The sequence below is a fragment of the Canis lupus genome, chromosome 9, assembly GCF_003254725.2.
Source record: "Canis lupus dingo isolate Sandy chromosome 9, ASM325472v2, whole genome shotgun sequence".
Classification (NCBI taxonomy): domain Eukaryota; kingdom Metazoa; phylum Chordata; class Mammalia; order Carnivora; family Canidae; genus Canis; species Canis lupus.
Window position 1 is genome coordinate 51,367,427 of NC_064251.1, and position 21,624 is coordinate 51,389,050.

The 21,624-nt window shown below is 59.5% G+C and overlaps 1 protein-coding gene across 8 annotated transcripts in view; it reads right to left on the reverse strand.

Annotated features, from left to right (window-relative positions):
• The window catches only part of VAV2 (vav guanine nucleotide exchange factor 2), a 168,385-nt gene that overhangs the window by 31,942 nt on the left and 114,819 nt on the right, over window positions 1-21,624 (reverse strand). For 6 of the 8 annotated variants that reach the window (XM_049114367.1, XM_049114366.1, XM_049114369.1 and 3 more), the window contains 9 exons: window positions 17,684-17,786; window positions 15,136-15,234; window positions 13,217-13,285; window positions 12,179-12,279; window positions 5,912-6,011; window positions 4,867-4,962; window positions 3,950-4,018; window positions 2,363-2,449; window positions 315-400 (listed from right to left, as the gene is read on the reverse strand). In XM_049114367.1, the coding sequence (XP_048970324.1) occupies window positions 315-400; window positions 2,363-2,449; window positions 3,950-4,018; window positions 4,867-4,962; window positions 5,912-6,011; window positions 12,179-12,279; window positions 13,217-13,285; window positions 15,136-15,234; window positions 17,684-17,786 (810 nt within the window). Of the gene's footprint in view, window positions 1-314; window positions 401-2,362; window positions 2,450-3,949; window positions 4,019-4,866; window positions 4,963-5,911; window positions 6,012-12,178; window positions 12,280-13,216; window positions 13,286-15,135; window positions 15,235-15,924; window positions 15,940-17,683; window positions 17,787-21,624 lie in introns of all 8 variants that reach the window. The other 2 variants (XM_049114365.1, XM_025475682.3) reach the window with 1 other exon arrangement.

The following is a 21,624-nucleotide window of genomic DNA, read 5'->3' on the forward strand; positions in this document are numbered from 1 at the left end:
ACCTGCGCTCCCCTGCAGGCACACGGCCAACAGCTCAGGTGGCTGCCTTGTCTCTGCTGGCTCCGGGGAGCCCAGGAGCTCGCAGGCCAGGGCTTCTGGCTGGCCCCCAGCCACACCCAGTGCCCGCCACGGGCAGGACAGCCACAGGTCGATGTGGCATGGGTGGCCTCACCGATAGGAAGGCAGCAAGTGAAGCCAAAGAGCACAGGGCGGGCCAGCAGCTCTCTCCTGGGAAAATCTGCTCCCAGGCGGAAGGGGAGCAGGTGCCCGGTGACAAAGGGCCACACCCAGCCTGGGGCCGCCCGTCCACTCACCTATCTTGCTTGGTGTGGTTGACTATGGACCGGACCTTCAGTTCCCCATCGATCTTCGGCCTCCCATATTCCTCCAGTTTTACTTGCTGGAAAGAAAGGGCAAGCCCATGAGCCCCCCTCTTCGAGCGGAGCTCCGCCTGCCCCACACCTGCAGGGAATGGAAGGGTGGCGGGCCTGCTGGCCGTGGACACAGATGGCAGAACGGGGTGAAGGGTGTCGTGGCTGCTGGCCGGGGCCGCAGGTCGGGGTAGGACAGGGCGCGGGGGGAGTGGGCCCTGCCCCAGCCTCGCCGAGCACTCCCTTTAGCGCTGCGGCAACAAGGAGCCATTGATGGCGCGGGTGACAGCGACAGGCTGCTGTTGTGTGGAGCCCAGAGCAGAGCCCTGGTAGGAAGGGCCAGACGCTCAACCCTGGGAAACCAAGCCCAAGAACAAACGGCGCCTATCAGCCGGAGGGCGGGGAGGGCAGGCGGGGCAAGGGAGCCTGCCAGCGGGGCGTCCTCCACGGGAGGAAGCTTGCAGGCAAACCCCTCTAGGGTCTGCTGAGATTTCATTTTCCGTTTGGCCTGTCCCTCTGCTCTGCCCTGATTCAGAGAGGGTGCATCTTGACACGTCCCCTGCGTGGCTGGCAAAGGAAGGGCCTACCCGGACAGGGGAAGGGAGGAGGAAACGTTCCAGCACATTCACGGAGCCGGGCCCATAGCGCCACAATTGGATGGTTCTCAGTGGCTTCTGAGTTTTCTGAATTTTTTTGCAGGAGCTGCTGGGCCCAGGCCGAGAGCACAGCCCGGGAGTCACACCACACACATGGGACGAGCACTCTGCTCAGCTACGCGCTTCTGGTGGGCTGAGCACAGGCCCAGCCCACAGGATCCTGCCCACAGGATCACTCCACCCCTGCCTGCCACCACGGTCTTCTTTTTGTTATTTAAGAAATATGATTATTCATACATAAAAACTTAAAAAAAAAAACTTGCATCCTATAGCCCTTATTAGAAAGCATTAAGGATCTATCACAGGGGAAAACCTACCAGCCCCAGAACCCCTGCCAGGCATGAACGCCAGGGCCAGTGGGCTGGGGCACCTCTGCACTCAGGCATTTCTATCTCTTCCTGAAAAGAAAAATGGGGTTGCGTTGTAATGCTGTTTGGCAATTTTTTTCTTTACTTGACGATGCATCAGGAACATTCTCCTGCCACACGTTCATAAAGGTATCCGCCTTGGACTCTTCTGACTCTGGTGGGTGAGGAATGGACACCTGGGCACCTGGTGTCAACCTGAGCACCATGGCTTCTGCGTCAATTTGCCCCTAAGAGACTTGCTCAGACTCTTCCCAGTTCAAGGGCCAGACAGTGAGAGTATCTATGGATAAACCAGTGGTTTTCAGCCAGGGTAACTCTGCATGCAGGGGGCATCTGGCAATGTTGGGGACCCCCGAGTGCAGGGTGCACTGACAAGGATGCTCATTACCCTATAACACACAGAACGGACCCCACCACAGGGAATGGCCCAGCTCCAAAGGTCAACAGTGTCGAGGTACAGAAAGCCTGATTTAAACATTTAGCAGATCTCTCGAGAAGTTGCTAGAGGTTGGCAGACAAGGAAGCGTCTGCTTTCTGGGATGGCCCATGTCATCTTCCCGGCAGGACTCAGTGGCTCATCCAAAGCCCCAAGGCTGAGCCTCTGAGGAACCAGGCCGAGGAGAGGGTCCTGTGAGGTGTCAGCCCTGCCAAGGGCCAAACCCTCTCCACTGCCCCTCTTGGGGACAGCAAGCCGAGGGTGGGCAAGGAGTCTTGGGGCGCCCCGGGAAGCTACAGCCTTGGGTCCTCAGTCCAGGCCGGGGGTGGGAAGTGGGAGGGGGGTCAATACCATTCCCAGACCCTGCCCCTTGGGGAGCAGGCCACCTCTGTGCATGTCTACACCTGCTTCCCAGACCCAGACGGAGCAGGTTCACCCGCCTGCTTATGGAATATCAAGACGGTGAAAGTAATTTCTAAGATGTGTATATATGGTCATAACCTCCACCCTATAGGAACCAGCCACACTTACCAAGTTTTCTATAGAACTCTGAAATTCGCTGATTTTCTTCAGGGTCTCCTTGTCCCGTTTAACTTCGTTTATGTACATTGCTAAGTCCTGAAAACAATGGAGGTGGGGAGGGCTCAGCAGGATGGTCCCCACCCCCATCCACATTCAGAGCACCTGCCACCAGCCAGCACAGTGGGCAGGCCTCCAAAACCCCCTGACACATAAGTAAACGGAGGCACAGAAAGTGAAACCAACCCCTAACGGCACGTGGTGGTGGGCAAGAACCCAAGCTCCTAAAAGAGCTTCTTGCTGCCCACTTGGTCACCCCTTCTAGACTGGAGTAGAAGAAAACCGCCAGCCAGACTTGACCACTGGACTAGAAGAAAACCGCCAGCCAGACTTGACCAGCCTGCTTCTTGGCTTCGGGGAGGAGGGCATCCGGCAGGCAGGTCCCCCATTCCTGAGGGGCCACGCAGGGCGGGGTGAGCCTGCCGTCCAGCCCTGCGGTCCATGTGCCACTGCCCTCCCACCGGCCACCAGGGGGCGGTGCCTGTGGCGATCTAGACAGCCAGCACTGGGTACCGGAGACCCCAAGCCGGGTTCTGGAGACCCCACTGGGTCCATCTCCCAGCAGGAGAGATGGAAGGAGCTTATCCAAGAGGGTGCAGAGGTCAGCACTCCCCCTGGAGGTGCTGGGGACACTGTCTCCCCCCACCCAGCTGCAGTGCTGAGGGGACCCACCCTGTGCTGGGCACTGAGCTGGGCTGGGGACATGGGTGACCAAGATCAGGGAGCGACGGGCACCCAAGGGGTGGCAGCATTATCCAAGCACAGCTGTCTCCGAGGGTCAGAACTGTGGGGGCAGGGGGCAACTCTCCTAGGAAAGGTCACCTGGCAAAGACCGAGCATGTGTGGGACACAGCCAGGTGACCAGGAGGACGTCCAGCCTGAGCCAGCACAGACAGGGAAGGATGGAGCACATATGGGAGCCCAGAGGTGGCCAAGCCTGCCTGGAAGTTAGGGCATTAGGGACAAACACAGCTGCGAAGCCAGGCACAGGCGTTGGTGGAGGCCTGTGTGCTGGGACAAGGAGCCTGAGCCTGACTCGGGGGGGCAATGGGGAGCCACAGAAGGCTTTAGAGCAACAGGAGGGCATGAGCTGAGCTCTCCTTCTGGGTCCTACCTGCAGGGTGGGCTTCCAATGGACATGGGGAGGAGGGGAGAGGAGGACATGTGGCTGGGTAGGGAGGGCATTTTAGGAGCCAAAGCCGTAGGCCTTGGCAGTGGGCAGTACAGGGCCAGACGGCCCAGACTGAGTCCAGTGCCTGGGAACTGGCGAGAGCCCTGGAGGATGGTCCAGAGAGCAGGAGGGAGGGAGGCCCAGGGAAACAGGCAAGGTCAGGGATCTGGACCCTTGGGTGCCGGAAGCCCCCTCAGCCCATCCTCTCCGCCCTGGGGTGGCTCCCCCCGCCCCCTCCCCCCGCCCCTGCTCAGCCTGTTGTATTCCCAGGAAAACTGCATCTGTGGTCACAGAACGAGGCTTGTCAGCGGGCCCAAATCCAGTCAAAGCACACACAGTTGGCCCCTCCCCTGCCTTGATTTACCCACCTGCATGGCTTCCAGCGCTTCTTTAAGCTGCTGCCTCTCGGGCCGGTCAGTGGAATGGCTCAGGAGTTCCTGCACGTGTGAGAGAGGAGTCACAGGGTCACCGTTTGGAAGTGCTGGCCTGCGACCTCACTCCCACTGGGCACAGGACGTGGGCACAGAGTCACCCTCCGGCCCAGGCTCTGGCTCGACTGCCCAACCCAGACACACAGCCAGACAGACAGACAGCCCTCATCCAGGTGACACACAGCTTCGAGACGGGGGCCCCCCAAGTCTTGCGGGTGATGGGGAGGACTTCAACATGCAGCCCAAACCAAGGCACCAGGCTAACAGGTGACTGGCTGATTCACGCAGGAGCCTCATGCTGTGCAGGAGCCACATCTCTTTCCGACATCTGTCCGCCCAGAAGGATATTTCCATTTCTACCGGGCTACCAGGCAGCTCAGAGACCAGGCTCAGTGATCGACTACAGGCCATCTCTTACTCCTGGTCTAAGGACAGGTTTCTTTCCTTTTTAAATTTTTTATTTACTTATTTGACAGACAGCAAACATGCAGGAGAGGCAGAGGGAGAGGGAGAGGCAGGCTCCCCGCTGACCAGGGAGCCCAACACGAGGCTCGATCCAGGATCCGGGGACCATGACCTCAGTGGAAGGCAGGTGCTTCACTGATGGAACCCCCTGGGCGCCCTGAAGACATGTCTCCATCTCTCAATTTTTTGGCTCTTACAGATTTCGATCCCCATTTCTCCTTGTACGTTTACTGTGACAAACGTTCCTAAAGTACGCCACGCAGGCTGCAAATGCAGAGCTGCTTGCTTGTGTCTCACGGGGGACATCCAGGTCCCACTCCTGCCCCTGGAGGCAGCCAAGCCCCACTCCCATTCCCCAGTAGCACCACGGAGCACACACACAACCTCACCTTCAGAAGGAGGTGGTATTTGAGCACCCTCTGCATGGGGACCACGAGCAGGTCTTGAAGCTTGAACTTTCCATCCTGGACCTTCAGTGTGCATTCCTGGGCAACAGGGGAGCGGCCAGGGGATGGAGAACCTCACCGGGAGCACTGGACTCCAACACTCTCATCCCCCAGCCAGGGTGGGGGGGGTGGGGCAGACCACAGCCCTGAACTGGGGTCCAGGGGTCCGGTCCTTCCGTGGCCTGGCTCCCCACAGACCCTTCCTAAACCAGGTGTGTGCAGAGGTGTGGGCTTAACTGCAGGTGGCAGGGGTAGCCTCAGGGGTCTGCAGTGGGCACTCAAGGGCTCTAGGATTCTGAGCCACCCCTGGCTTGGTGCTGACCGGGCCTGCCTGGGGACCCTTGGGACACCAGCTCACACCACGACAGGGCCACCGTCAGGAACCAGGGGTTCCCCCACTGACTTCGTGGACACACGGGGGCATCGTGCGTCTCCAAGGGACACGCCCCCCAGCAAGGCCAGAGCAGACCCTACCCCATGATTCACTCTGGAAAGGGTTTGACTGGCCAAAAGCAGCCTCGGGAAGCAGCTCAGTTGTCCCCGACAAGGGGGATGAAGAATGGGTCCCACACGGGCAACTGGACAAATGCCAGAGACCTGGCCCTGACCTGACCCTGGGGTGGGGACGGTGATGGGAGGGAGGCTCCTTGGCTTCCAGCAAACCTCTGTCCCCTGGGGTCCCCCTGGAGTCTTCATAGGCCAGGGTCAGGGGTCAGACCCAGCCCCTTGCTAAGCTGGATGTGTCCCAAGGGGTCTGCATCTGCTGCACCTGGGGGACTCAGGCCTGGGATGGTGACCTCCACCTGCTTCCCTCCCCCCAACCCTCTACTCCAAAAGGAGAAAAATCACACAGGCAGACATCTACAGAAACCGTCCCGTCAGTACCCTCCCATCCACCTTCCCACAAAGTGGGCAAGCAGGGGACCCATGCACGATAGCCCTGAGGACACAGGGATGGTGGGGGGACCAGCCGGGAACCCCCCATTACCTCGACTTTCTGTCGGAAGTCCTCCCGGCTGGCGAGGAGCTGGTTGAGTGTGTTCTGGGCGTGCTCCATGTGGCTGCAGTACTCCCCATAGATCAGGAGCCTGGACGGGGAGCATGCGTGCACACGGCTTCATGAGACACGGGGCCTCCGGGGGTCTCCCTTAGTTCCCCGCGAAGGCACAGCAGGTGCACAACAAATGGGTCTGTCCCCCTGACAGCTCTTCACTCGTTAACGGGCTCCATGGGTCTGCTCTTACCATGTGGCGGCCTTCTCCCCTGGGACAGGGGCTCCCCTACTCTTCCCGAACCCACAGAGCTCCCCCTTCTTTGGCTCTGCTTCAGGTCAGGACCGGCTTTGGAATGGGGTTCTCAGCGCCACCCCCATCCTGCCCATGGAAAGGCCAGCACCGGCCAGGAGAGAAGCCCCCGCTGCCCCAGGGCTGGGGGACCCTAGGGAGGCTCAGACTCCCTCCTGCAGGAGCTGAGCACAGAGGTCCATCCTGGCTCTGCGCTTGCCTGGGTTGGTGGCCCCCCTGCCAACGTTTCAGGGGTGGGGTCCCCGGGGGTCAGCTCTCGTTGCTTCCACATGACACGGACGCTCTGCCTGGGTCCCAAGCCACCCTTCTCTCGGGGCAGGGTGACATCAGCCCCAATGCCCTGCTCCACACCCAGGAGGTGCTGGGGGTGCTGAGGGTGCGCCTCTCTCCTGCGGCTAACACCCTTTAACAGGACACGACCGACCCCCACAGCCGACTTCACAGACTGGGGCCCCCTGGCACCAGGAGTTCAGGGCTCTCCAGCCTTGGGTCACTACACTGATGCTTTATCTTTGAAAATCTAGTCACCTGGCTGCCGAGTCAGCCCCGGGAGGCTCACACAGGGGACGATGCAGGCTGCAACAAGCATGATGGCCGCACTCGCCACCTACAGGAAGCACTCCTGCCTAGTGCCTCACACACAGCATCATGACCCTTCCTTCACCCACTTATAAAGGGAGGAGCAATCAGTCCCAGTCTTCAGGTTTCTGGCAGGCAAGGTGTATGCATAGTGGGTTCGAACTCTGCTTTCCTCACAGCACACTCCCTGCCCCAAACCCAACGCTGCAGTTGCACCTGTCTCTGGCCAGCCAACTTCTACTCATCCTTCAAAACCCTGCCCCGTTGTTTCCAACTCTGTGTCCTTTCCCCTTCCAACTGTGTCCCCTGGTTCAGCGAGGCAAGACAGCAAAGCAAGGAGACAGGTGGGAAGCCTCCAGGCACAGGCCTGTCCAACGCAAGAGGCAGCAGTGGGCCACCACCCCTCCCACCAGCCCTGTGCTCCAGGGATGGGGCTCATTTGTCCTCACATCCCTGCATCCAGCCTGGAGGCCTGGCCTGCTCAGAGGCTTTCCCCATAGCTGAGTGGCCATGACCACACACCGCTGTTCCCAGCAGGCAGGTTAGAGAACAAAGCTCGATGGACATACAGAGGCAGGGCCACAGGAGGCACTCATGCCTGAGCTCAGCCTGTCCTCACAAACACCACCTTCTAGAACAGCAACCCTGAGGCTCTGAGGGGTGATGACTTCTAAGGTCGCCCAGCATGGGAGCAGCAAGGTCAGGCACAAAGTGCATCTGGGCGGTCCCCAGACCCGCCTTCCAGACCTCCATGCTGGAGACCCAGGCCACCCCAGGACTGAGTCCTTGTGCACGCTTGCTGACCCTGTGGGTGGCCTGAGAGGGGAGGGCAGCCGCAGAGGGGCCCAGCTGACCAACCAGAGACAGCCCGTTGGGGTGACCAGTGACCCCCAAATGCATGCGTGCTGACCCTCAGAATGTGACTGCATTTGGAAGCAGGGTCTCTGCAGGTACAGAGACCTTACCCTACAGTAAGGATGTGGAAGGGATGGTGCCAGGTGAGAGTGGGCTCCCAGTCCACCGAGGACAGAAGGAAAGAACGTGGGCACACGGAGGGGAGAAGCCGCGTGAGCGCCAAGCGGGGGCTAGAGGGATGGGCCACCACTTGGGAGAGGCGGGGAGGCTCCTCCCCTAGAGGTCCCTAAGGGAGCACTGCCCTCCCTGCCCACAGCCTGACTTGGGCCCCAGCGCTGAGACAGCAGAGTGCCCAGGCCGCCCACCGCCATCTACATGCTCCAGGCCCACCGCGTGCAGGCAGCGTGGGCCATGCACGGGCCCTTCTCAGCCAATGGAAGGAGGGCATCGAGGAAGTGAGAGCTGCCTCAATTGTGACCCCAAACATCTTGTGCTGATGAGAAAAATTATCCACCGCGTGGAAGGAAAGCAACACACACCCAGGGACTTCATTCATGGTTCAAGGCCTCCGGAGGACCCTGGAAACAGCAGGCTGCCTCAGCCACCAGGCCCCGGGCAGGGCGGTGAGGTGGCGACCCAGGCCTAGCTGCCGCCTGCAGGAGGGCAGAGGCTGGGATGCCGACACTCTCTACCCCAGTGCTGACACCCCCAACAGTGTGTGTCCGGAGTTCCTGCCCCACACAAGCCTTCCTGCCGTCTCAGCACGCATGCGTGCCCTGTTCTGTCCTCTGAGCGAGCACCACTGGCATCCAGATCCCTCGCTCACAGCCAGTAGGTATGGACACAAGTCTGGTGCGTGACTACAAGGACTATGTTGCATGACCTCTTGAACACGCAACTGGGGGCCTGCTACGGGGGGCCTTGATGCATCTGTCGGGGTGGGGGGCGACCTGCTAGTCCTGGCCGCATCACTTTGTTCCTCATCCTTGAACGCCAAAGTCTCACGGTTCCCTGAGGGGTGGAGGGACACAGTGGGGACAGGGCCAGAGCAGGTCCCGGACTCAGGCCACAGGCCGCAGGCCACAGGGACAAACCAGGACCATGGCTGCTCAGATCCCTGATTTCCCCATCTGGGAGAGGACCGGAAGGATCTCCCGGTCACAGGGACCCAGCAGCCCAGGCAGACAAGGTGGCTGCGCAGACCCTTCTGGGGGGCTCAGGGGGGCTCTCTCCCTGCGTGCATTCACGGGGATCGCCCAGCTTCCCTGAGATCCGGGCCTGCAGGCGGGAGGCACAACCCAAGGGCAGCAACACCCAGCCCCGCACCCCGAGCACCCAGAAAGCACAGGCACAAAGTGCTCGGTGGTGGCAGAGCCTTTCTCTGGATGCTCAGGGGTCCTGGGGCAGGGACTGGCCTCCGATCCTGTTCTGATGGCTGCCCTTCCCGGAAGCCCTTGTACAAAGCCCCAGGGAGCTCCTCCTAAGAGCTGGAGCCCTGCCTCCTCGCTGGGCCACATAGGTCCCATGGCTGGTGCCCCAGGGGGTCCTCTGGCCTAACCCACCGACCCAGCGTGGCCAACCCCAGCCACAGATAAAAACCACGTGACCTGTTACATCCACATCTGCAAAAGGCAGGCCTTTCCCAAGTCCCACTTCTCACTGTGGGGGACTTGGCCCCTCAGGTCAAGCCTAAGAGGAGCATCTGCCTTGTCTGAGGACTGAGGCTGTGTTAATGCAAGCATTAGCTCCAAAGAGAGGGAGGTGATGGTCTTCTGCCCCTTGGCACTGGTCATGCCACACTTGGGTGCTACTCCTTCCTCCATCCGTGAGGAGCTGCTGGGATTGTGCCACAGGAATCCCTCAGTGGCTTCCTCCTGCCCTCATTAAAAAAAAAAAATCTAGGGGATCCCTGGGTGGCTCAGCGGTTTGGCACCTGCCTTCAGCCCAGGGAATGATCCCGGGGTCCTGGGATCGAATCCCACATCGGGCTCCCTGCATGGAGCCTGCTTCTCCCTCTGCCTGTGTCTCTGCCTCTCCCTCTCTCTCTCTCTCTCTCTCTGTGTCTCTCATGAATAAATAAATAAAATCTTAAAAAAAAAAATCAGATCCCCATCCTGGCCTTCTAGGCTCCCGTAGAAGCCTTGAGTCACGCCTCAAGTAACCCCCTCTTGGCCCACTTCACACCTGCTCCTCTGGCCTCCGCCAGCTCCCGAACAGTCCCGCTCCTGCTTCGCTCAGCAGCCTTCCAGCAGCTTCTGCTCCCCTCACCGTGGGGCTCGCTGCCTCCCACCCTGGTCCTCAGCACCCCCTCCTCTCATCTCCTGGGTCTGAGAACTTGCTTCCCATCCCTCCCCTTCCAGTGAGAGCACAGCTGCTTCTGTCCCGTACACAGCAGGCACTCTATAAATGCTTGTGGAATCAGTATGCAGATGAACCTCAGGACAGCAGGTGCTGACTCAGAAATGAGGAGGGGGAGGGGCAGCAAAGACGGGTATGGGGATAGTCGGCAGGGACTGGGCACGTGCACTCTGATGAGATGCAGCCAGGCCCCTCCCCAAGTGGACCCCCGTCAAGGGCCTGGCCCCCTGAGCAAGGCTCTAGCCCGAGGTGGCTCCCCTGCTCCCTGGGACGAGCTTGCAGGCAGTGAGAGCATAACATTGCTGGGGAGCAGGAGGGTCAGGGAGCCGCCTGTCCCCCACCCCCGGGGCCGGCCAGCGGGCTCCCAGCCGCCAGTGCCTGGACAATCCAGCCCCTCGTGCCACCCGGGGGCCCAGCCTGTGGCCCCTAAAAAGCGGCTCAGGGAGCCTAGCCTGGGGCCATACAGCACAGAGTGGAAGTCCCTTCAGGGGCTCGTTGGCCAAGGTGCCTGTATCTGGCCCCAGGAAGGGCTGCCTGACCAGGAGGGCACGTGAGCAGAGCAGATGGTCACCTGACAGTCTCCCCGCAGGTGAGGACAAGAGGGACCCAAGCTCCCAGGCAGCCACTGCTGGGCCTCCCCTGACCCTAGAACTGGGATTCTTCACAAGCTCCCAGGTGCCTCTGATGAAAGCCAGGCGGAAGAGCCACTGGGACAGAACTTTCCAGTGCCTTCTCCAGAGCCCACCTCCCCCACCCCCGGTACAGAAGGCAGGGCATCGTCGCCCATGGGCCTCACTACTCCAGTGGCTGGACCACTGTCCTCTGGCGCTCCTGGGGCACCGGGCATCCTGTCGGGCCCTCACATCATCTGACTTTGTCTCTGGCTTTAGAGATGCGGCTGCCCAGGCTCCGTGAAGAGCCAGGCAGCCAGACCATCCTGATAGCTGCCCCTCACACCTACTTAGAAGCTTCCAGAATCCCAGTCCTTCCCCAGCTGGGCTCCTGCAGGACATTTCAGGGCACAGAAGGCAGCTCTTAACCATCCATCCACTGGAGTTATAGAGGGGCTGGCAGCAAACGACCTAACAGATTCATGGAGGCCTCCTGACAGCAACATCCTTCTTTTTTAGAAAGGATTCCGTGTTGGTTTCTGAATGAGCTGTCACTCTCCTACATTGGCAACACTTGCTCTGGATGAGGGGCTGGACGGCCAGAGGAGTGGCATTCAGGGCCATGATTACTGCAGGCGAATTTCTGGTTGTAGGGATGCCTGCGCCATCTGCGCGTCTAGACTCGGCCTGCCCACCTGGATGCCGTGGAGAGAGGCAGGCTGCCTCGGATCCTGACGAGTAGCATCTAGCCCCCTCGGGCTCCCTGGACGTTTGCCCTGACGCCACAGAGACTTGGATGATGTCAGGGCACGATCAGAGAAGAATCCAGGACCAACCTTCTTCACGTGGGGCTGGGGCTGGTTATGTCACAGTGGCAAAGCGCCTGTGCCCACCACTGCTGCAGGGCACCCCTAGCCTGCCCAGCTACCAGAGCCCCCTCAGTGGACACAGGCAAACCGTGTCGGCAGCATAGGCACAACCCCCATGACACCAGGTGGCACCTTGTTCCTAAGGACAGATTAGGAAGTCAAGGCCCAGTGACACACACAGACAAGTAAGCAGGAAGAGGCCTTAAACCTGGGAGCTCAGAGCCCTGAAAGTCCCGTGCTCAGCCCTGCAGGGACAGGTTTGGGTTCTGTCTTTACAGGACTGCCACGTGCCACCGTCCACCTCGGTCTGGAGCCTGAGAGGCAGGCTCTCCCAGGACCTGGATGCCCATGAGGCTGGCACGCAGCAGGTGCATGGTACTGGTGAGAATGCCCTTCAGCTACCGAGACCCCCAGGGCGCAGAAGCAGAGGCAGCTGGTGGAGCCCTCGTGAGGCCTGCTGGGGTGTCACCCGTCCGGGCTGTGATGGCGGGAGGGGGGGCAGCCCTCTCAGTGTACAAGTGAGGACAGAGGTTCCCAGGGTGCTCGGCCCCGGGCCTAGGGGACCTCACCCCGAGAGGCACACCTGAGTAAACCTCAATCTGCCAGTTCTGCCCTGTCCCCAGGACACTCCTGAGGCCCTGCAGATGGGAGGGACAGGCAAGGTGGGCCCGCCACTTACCTTTCCTTGAAATCAAGGAAGACTTTGGCCAGCGTGCTGCCCCCCGCCATCATGGACACGTCAATGGCCCGCAGGAAGCTGTGATGCACCTTGATTAGGTCCTGGGAAGAACAAGCAGTCGGCACATGAACAGGTGTGCCAGGTTGGGAGGGCCACATACTCCTGCGTCCCTCGCTCCCGGTGCAATTACATGAGGGGCTTGGGCGCCTGAAGGGACCTGCTAGGCCTGTTGGGACATGGGGTGCCAACCCGGGGCAGGCCCTGGTGCCAGAATGGGATGGTGACAGCCCCAGGGGGCTGTTTCCACCCAGCATCCTTGTTACCTTCCTGCTGTGTGCGGGCACAGGGACTCTCTGTCCCAGTATGGGGGCTGGGGTACAGAGTCTCTCCATGGGGGTAGGTGTTTCCACACATTTCAGAGCAGCAGGCACCCGGCAGGCAGCACCCTGGCCCCATGGCCCCTGGCCCAGGCTTCCACTGTCCACGGCCGTCTGTGCTGCCTCCATGTGCAGCGCAACAAACCCCGGGTGGGGACCACGGAGCACGAGAATGTCCCAGTCTGGCCCAGCCTCCAGCAGGAGACCAGCACCTGCCCCTTGAACTCACAAGGGGCTGCAGGAGGTGGCATTCTTGGAGGAAGCCCACCCGGTCGTAGCTAATGGAGCCGCTCTGCCGACCACATCGAGGCAAACCTCCTCACGGGGCATCACTATCCTGCGTGTGTGTACAGACATGTGCAGAGCAGGTAGGGGGCTCCCCCAAAGAGGTGGAGGGGACACGTCTGTCTCTGGCCGCTGACAGAGACCTCAAAGCTCTTCTAGGGCACGCATGTCAGACCACGGACAGCAGGCCCAGACGGCTCATGGAAACCTCGTCCTCTTGCCCCCGAAGACCCAAGTGCTGAGACCCCACCCCCTTCTCTCCGTCACCCCACGGCACCAGCCAACCAGGCAGCCAGCAGGGACGCGGCCGTCCAGGATCCCATGGCGGGAACGGCAGTGAGCAACCTGCACCTGCTGGGCTGAGCGGGGGCCTTACCTCCAGGTTGATGAAAATGGCTGCCATGTCCGCCGGGCTCAGCACCAGCCTCAGGGGGGTCATGTAGTTCTGGAACAGGCAAGACCCCACGGTCAGCTCGCCTGGAGGGTGCCAGGGGAGGGGCTCTGATGACCTCGCCAGGGGGCCGGGGGCTCTCTGCGGGGCGGCTATGTGGCCTGGCTCGCCACCGGGGCCACGTTGCTGGAGAAGGTGTCTATTCCGGGGGGACCCGGGCTTCGTCCTGCAGGGTGACTACTGCACGGGCAAGTGTGCGGGGCTGGGAAACGCCAGCTAAGCATCCACACCCCCCATGTGGGCAAAGCTCCGTGCTGCCCAACAGGCTGGACGCCAACTGCACTGCAACCCTGGGTGGGCGCTGCTGCAGCTACTCGAGACATTTTAGGACACTGAGGCCAGAGACGTGAGTGCATCACCCAAGGGGAGGGGGGACGGGGCCACACTTCCCACCCAACACTCAAATCCCTGAGTCCAGGTACGGCCCTAAACCTGCTGTCCAAAGATGTGCTCCCCAACGCTGGGAGCCCTGCAGCGGCAGGGAGTGGTCCCACCAGAGCCCCTGGCCTGGCCCTGGATGAGATGCATCACGTCGTACCCCAGAGGCCCAGCAGGGCAGGACTGCCACCCTCTCCCCACAGGATGCTGGCCCCTCGGGCCTCTTCTTGGCTGCCTGCTATACGCAGCAGGAGAGCTCTCCAGGTGAACAAGTACTGGTGGCTGCATGGCGCCAAGCAGTTTTCCCTGCACTGCGCATGGGCTGGCGCTGGCCTGTGACTCGGTTTCCTCACCTGTGACACAGGGGTAGCTGCACCCACCTCAACGGTTAGGGGAGGGTTAAAATGGGATTGTCCTGGAAAGCGCTTGGCATGCTGCGTGCCCTGGTCAAGCCCACTCACTCGCTGCTGAACCTCCACTGCACATCACTCCCGGACTCCCGGAACCCTCAGCCCTGCCCACAAGGCCAGGGGCAGACAGACCGCAGCAGTCCACTGGCATTCTGCCACAGGCCCTAGCTGTGTGGAGAAGCTAGAGGCCCGAGGGCCCTGGAAGGAGCTGCCCCAGGAGCTGGGGCTGGCAGGAGTGGGAGGGGCAGGTGGAAGGCAAGCACCAGGGCGTGTGGCAGAGATGGTGCTGCAGTGTTGGCAGAAAGGCCAGCGGCCGGCAGGGTGGAAGGGCGGCACATGGGGTAGGAGCCAGGGAAATGTCGGTCTGCAACCTGGGCCAGACCGGGGCCCAGCACGTCCCCTGGGTCTCCTGGCTGGAGGCTGCACAGTCGTGGCCACACTTGGCCCTACGCTGGAAGCAAGGAAGAGCCAGGGAGGATCTACCTTGAGGCATTATTGGATGTTCATCCCATACGCACAGGAAAATGTCACTGAGCCAGTGTCCATGGGAGGCCACAGCAGGGTCGTCCTCAAGGAGCTCAGGAAGCCGGCGGGAGAGTGGATTGACCAGCCATTCAGGGGAGCACAGGGTCTGCCCTGGGGGCTCTGCAGGCTGGCCCAACTGGGGCTGACTAGGGGCCCAGGGCAGGATACTCACAGCCACCTAGGGGTGGTACTGCTGTTACCTCAATTTACAGAGTGGGGAGCTGAGGGCAGCAAAAGCCTCAGGGGAGAAGATACACACAAAGCGCTTAACCTAGCGCCCAGCCTGCAGGAGGGAGTATACATAAGGAGCTTAGCCCAGTGCAATCCGGAGCAGATGCCATGCTGATGCCCAGCTTGGGTGAAAAGGAGCCACAAGGACAAGCTCAGGACAGTCCCTGCCACACAGAGGGCCAATGGGTGGGCAGCGGGGCCGGGGGCGAGGATGAGGCCCATGAGGATACTGGCCCGTGTGGGGAGCAAAGGGTGACGGGTGCTTGGCAGCACCAGGAGAGGGTGGAGGCCTACACCCACCTTCTCGATGTCCTCCAGGGTCCGGTAGTACTTGGCCTCGGTCTCCTGAATCTCCAGTAAGCAGCAGTTCCTTTTGTCATCCTCAGACATGCCCATTTTCTAAAGGAAGGACATAAGACGTGAGCCAGGCCTGGCTGTGGGGTCACCAGGTGTGACACGGAGGGCCGGAAAGGAGACAGAAGGGGGCCCAAGCCCTTCCCTCCTCTTCTGCAGATGAGGGAACTGAGGCAGTAGTGAGGCACGGAAGCTTCTAGAGTCTGGGCTCCTGCTGCCCTCTTCTGAATTTTACCAGACCGGCGTGGGGCCCTCGGGAGCCAGCGCCTCTGGCGTAGACAGCAGGTGTGGCATGCTTAAAGTGCCTACTATGTGCACAGGGAAAGGCTCTGACCAGCTCTCTGACAACCCATGTCCGCCAACTGAGCGGCCGACCCATCCTCCTCCTCCAAAGAACGCCCTAGGGCCCCGCTGGAGTTCGCTGGGGCCCGGGGTTCCAAAGACACATGCCCGACGGGGCACATTGCCCAGGAGCCAAGGTCAAGCAAGAGGCCCCCCAGGGCTCCTTCCCCAGCCTCTTGTAGCCTGGGTGCAGCTACACTGCTACTCTCGGGCCTCAGCGGGGCATCAGGCGCCCATGATCCCCCGAAAACCATGTACTAATGTGGGGCCTGACAGCATCTCCCTGGGGACAGGGTCCCAGGCTTTTCCCAAGGGATCTGAGAGCTCGCTAAAAGGTGGGGGAAGCTAATGCGGGCAGAATGGACCCCGGGCCTCCCTCCACCTGCCACTTACCTGCATGTACCTGATCTGAAAGCATGGAGGAATAAATCACATAAATCACATGAGCAGCGTCAGCTGGTTACACCGGCTGTGCTTGGGAGGGCAGGGCCACAGCACCCAACGGCCCCAGGATCACATCACAGCCCTCTGTCCACCCACCGAGCACCACCAGCCTGGCTGCGTGGGAAGGGACAGCACCAGTGTCTCCCTTATGTGTGGGCTCTGAGAGTGCCACCTGCCGCCCTCTTCCTTGGGAAAAGTCTCCATCTACCTTCCCCTGAGGCTGTTCAGACAGCTCCAGGCATGACCAGGGAGGAAGTAAAACCAGCTGTTTTATCCCAGAGGACGGGCAGGAGGCAGGAGGCAGGAGGCCCACCCTGCCAGATACACAGGGCGGCTTGTGAGCAGCAGCATGGAGCATTGTTGGGAGACTGAGCCGGGCAGGGCAGGTGTGAGGTCCCCTGATTCCCCCACGGCCCCCGCAGGGCCTGCAAACAGCCAGGGTGAGCTTCAGGACCAGGGACAGCAGCAGGCCCGGGGTGGGGGGTGGGGGGGACAGCCCACGGTGGGGTCTCAGCAGGCCAGGCACCCTTGGGGCCTCTCGGGGGCGTCTCCAGCCCAGAGGCCAGGGATCCCCCAGACATCTGCACGGGCCCCTTCATCCACTACTCCCACTTCACCTGCGGGTTCTTCAACTTCAAAGGGAGTGAGGTGGCCCCAAACCCGGAAGGACAGCTCCAGGAAGGCGAAGCAGAGGATCTCTGTCGGTGCAACAGCCTGGCCTTCCAGCCCCATTAGGGACCTTCTGGGCAGGATCAGGGGCAGAGCTGCCCCGCTGCAAGGCTGCCCAGGGCAAGGGCAGAATTGGACTTGGGCAGACCCAGGGTTACAGACAGAGACCCCTGGTAACGGTGGGGACCCCTCAGGCCCTTCCAAGCCAAAATGAGAAATGCATTCTGTTCAGAAGAGCAGAGTCTGGGGACTGTGAGCACCACTGCCGTGTTTCTCTGCCTCTGCTGGCATGATGCCGGTGGAGGGCAGGTGCCACCAGAGCGGGAAAGGCCTCTCTGAAAGGCCTCACCGGGGAGCTGTCGTCCCAGCTTTGTTTCTCCACCACCAGCTGATTACTCCCACACTGAAGATAAACACTGAATTCAGCTTTTTGAGAAACTCTTCCCATTTCTTCCATGAAAGCAAAAAGCATCAAAAGCCTCCACCATTGGCAAGTGGCGTCTGGACCGACCCCCAGGAGCGTGGGGACCCGGGTGGCCATGGCCTGCCCCGCCAGGGCCCCCTCCTCCACATTCCAGCCCAACAGGACCCCCACTCTCCGCCTGGCAGCTGCTGGCAATAAACCCACCCAGCAGCGAACTGGTGTCCGAGAGATTATTAGCCAACGCCGGCTCAGAAATAAATATCCTCGCCACATAAAAGACACACAGCTGGCTAATTGAGCCAACGGCAGTCTCCTTACTCTCTGCACAAAGGAGGAAAATGATGCGTGCTCCATGTGTCTGAGCACCCAGGCACTATTTTCAGACTCCCCAAGCAGGAAGGACTTGGAATCCTGCACACCCTCCGGAGAATTCCACATAGCAGCACGTCCAGGAGGGTCTCTCAGGCAGCAGTGTCACAGAGGGCTGGGCCCGTGGACGGAGAAGAAGGGGGACTGGGGTGCAGCCTCTGCAGCTCTCTGTCCCAGGGAGCCACCCTACCCACAGTGGCTCAGAGCCTTCGGTGCAGGGGCAGCACTGCGGGGTAGGGGGCTTACCATGGGCTTCTGCACCTCCACCTTGATGATGTCCTCATAGATGTCGTCCCCCTCATCTTCGCACGGGACACAGTCGTAGATGTCTTCCCCCAGGTCATGCTCGCTGCATGGGAGGGAAGCAGGTCAGGCACATGGAAGGGAGGGCCCAGCACACACAGCCTCGTGGGGAGGAGCGGGGGTCAGGACCACCAGGAGCCCCTGCCCTCGGCCTCTACCTTCTGGCCCACAGAATGGGGATACACCTGCTAGGAGGACCTACTGTGATCACGCCCCAACCTTTCCACCCTTTAGTGAGCACCAGGGACACTTGCCAGGGAGGCCCGTGGTGAGTCACTGCCCAAAAGGGGATTCTCATGCAGCTAGTACAAGAATCTGGGGTGTTGCCCATGGCCATGCCTGTGACCTGGAACCCCAAGTGCTCTTTGTCAGCCCAGGGCATCCCCAGTGCCCACGGCCTGTAGTGCATGTGTTAGGAAGCAGAACTTGTATGTGGACACCCTCCCTACCAGGTGGTAAGGAAGCAGAGTGAGTGGAGAGCGACAGCACTCAAGAACCAGTGCAAGGAAATCACTCACACTTTATACTCCAGCCATCCATGTTTTGGCTGCTGAGCATGCTCTGATTCTACTCTGATAAGCTGTCCCCTCGGCCCTGCCAGACTTGGAGCATAGGACACTTCCTCCAGGAAGCCCTCGGGGGGTCCCCAGTCCAGTCTGTGATCCAGGACCCCCCCACCAACCGCCAGTGCTCTCATACAAAGTGCATCCATCTTGCTCTATCTCCCATTATTTTGTTAAGTGTCTGTGGATGAGCCTATCTCCTCCTTGGACCAAAATCCAACTTCTCGACCCCTTCTGAGTGCCGTTCCTGACAGACAGCAGCTCAGCAAATGTTTCACATTAGCAAACGAGCCAATCCAACTACATGCGGCGGGGCCACTCTGTCCGGGGCTGACCAGCTCTTCAGTCTGCTGTGCGGCCCACCCTCAGGGCAAGTTACGCTCAAGGGCCAGCTCGCCCTGGAGGCCCGGGCCATCCCTGCAGGGACGGGGAGCCATAGGTGAGCCAGCTCCCAACTTGATAAGACCCCCATGGCAGCCGATGAGCAGGAAAGGAGAGCCGGTGGCCGCTTTGGGAGCTTTATTTCTTGCCACTGTGGGTGTGAGGAAGCCCAACGCTGGCCATCAGACAGAAGCTGGCAGGGTGACCTGTCCCCTAGACCAGCTAACAGACCTGGTGACAGAACCACGAACAGCCGCGCACCCGCTGGTGAGCCCTTCTGTGCTGACGCACCTGAAAACATTTATACTTTTCAACCTGACAAACCCTTGGAGGCAGAGAACCCCGTGGCCGTTTGTGTCCGGACAGCCATCCTGAGGCCTCACACTGTGCCCCGACAGCAACAGAGGCTCCGCTCAGAACCAGTGTGAAGCGCACCCACCACCCCTGAGGCTCATCCCCCCAGGTGGGCTTGGGAGGGTCACGCATGTTGGCACAGATCACCTCCCCTGCCTCTCCAGATGCTGTAGCCAAAGGGGACAGCTTGGGGGGCCCTGCCCGCCAGGCTACTGGGTCCAGGCCAGCACTAGCAGGGCTCCACTTTGGTGGGTGCCAGCCACCCTAGATTTCTGTCGTGCAGCAGAGCGAGGCTGGTGACAAGGCCACTGTCGAGAATTTTGACAGCGTGGAACCGAGGGCGGACAGGGACACTCCCGGGCTGCTAAATTAGACAGCTCAAAGGCAGCTGAGGCCATCACACTGTCTGGAAACAAACACGGGCTTTGCCCTGATGGGCTTGGGGAGGAGGCGGGGGCCCTGTGACAGTTAAATATCCCAGGAGTTGATAAATAAAAATCACTGAAAGGGGCCTCGAGATCACCCAGTTCAGAGACAGCCAACTGCCAGCACAGGGACCCCCTTCCTCAGCCCATGTTTGAGGGGGACATGCTAACTGATCCCCCGCACCCTGTCCCAGCCCACTCAGAAGGAAGGAACTCGGTGCAGTCCTCCCACCACGCATCAGCCACAACCTGAGCTCGAGATGCAATTTCCTTGCATCCCCAAACGAGCCCTGTGCTCTCCATGGCACAGATGAGAAAGCTGGGGCCCATGGTGCCGCGGACCCAGCCAAGACCTTCTGGATCTTCTAGAGGCCATACTCTTCCCCATCAGGTGGACTGGTCACCACTCCTTTGTTCACTGAGTGGCTGACGATGCATCCCAGGGGCATTCGGAGAAAGTTAAGAGCGGATCTGTGGATGTTGGAGGGACACATGCACCGGCCCCATGATGAGCCCAAAGAAGTGTGATGGCATTTTAATGAGGGAGAGGATGGTGAAGAGTGGGGGGTAGGAAAGCTTCCGGCACAGGCTGGACTTCCTGAAGATGCTCTGAGGCCTAAGTAGATGGCTGGGTCCCAGGAAAGGCGCTCAGGTGTTGGAGATCCTTCTCCCCGTCCCCCTCCCCCTGGCACCACCTGTAAGAGCCAGCACTCACTCACTCATGTGGGCGTACCCCACGCCCGTGCAGGCATACCCCATGTCTACAGAGTACACCCTGTTTTAGGCACAGGTGCAACACCCCACAAAGGTTTTTCAACCGTTTTTTGCTATGGTTTCTAGAGATCACGATGTACCCTCACTGTACCCTTCTGACAAACGGGCACCACTGTGTCACTCACACTGCAGCCCTTTATAGAACATTCTCATCTCCCCTAAAATCTCTTCTCCTTTCAAATCAATCCCCTTCCTCTTTCTCCAGGACCGTGCTTCTGACTATTCTTCCCCCACAGATTAGTTTTTCTTGTTCTGGAACTGCATGCACATCAATGGCATCCCACGTCATGGTCACTTTCGTGTCACTTCCCTCCACCTGATGTCACGTCTCTGAGATCCATCCAGGCCACACGTCCATGCCAAGGACCATCGGTGGTATGACCAGCCCACAATCTGTCATCCATTCTCCTTTTGGTGAACGCTTGGGCTGCCTCCAGGTTCTGGTTACCCGGTTGTCCTGGGTTCTCTCCAGCGCTGGTTGGTGTTAGTCTTTCCAATTTTAGCCACTGGAAGAGGAACACAGTGAAATATTGCTGCACTCCTATTTTGAATTTCCCCGATGGCTAAAGATGTTGGGGACCTTTCCCTGTCCTTCCAGACATGCGTGTGCATGTTCCTTTGTGAAAAACCTGTGCAAGACTTTTGTCTGTTTCCAAAAATCAGTTGCCTCTTTCTTGAAAAACAAACAGAACTCTTTATATGTTCTGGACACAAGTTTTGAGTCAGATATGTCTTGTGAATTTTTTCCCCAGTCTCTGGCTTTGGCTGCTTATTTTCTTAATGGCATCTTCTGAAAAACATTCATATTCAATAAAAAAAAATTTTTTTTTCTCCGATGGTGTCCTGACTCTGTCCTGGGTCCTAAGAAATCATTGCATCCCATCTAAGAAACCTTTGTTTCCAGGTTCCCAAGGGTGGTCTCCTGTTTTTCCTTCCAAGAGCTGTATAATGTCTATGTTGACGCTCAGGCCTCCGATCCATCTCAGATTTTCATGCACAGTGCGGGGCAGAGATGGAGATCCATTTCTCTCGGGGATATTCAGGAGTTTCGGGACGACTGCTTGAAAACTTTCTTCTTCCCACTGAATCACTTAAGGTCCCTTTAACCAAAACCAACCGATCACCCAAGCCTGCGTCTACTCTGGATTTTATAATCTTTCCATGAACCTATTCACCTATGCCTGTAGCAACAGCACTCTGTTTTGATTACTTCGGTTTTTTAATAGAAAGTCCTAAAACCAGGTGGTTTAAGCCTCTAGCTTTGTTCTTTTATGAGATTGTTTAGGGCGATTCTAAGGTTCCTTATATTTCTGAAGAAACTTTACAATAATCTTCTCAATTAAAAAAATAAAAACAAAAAAAAAACAAAAAAAACGGTGCTGCTGGG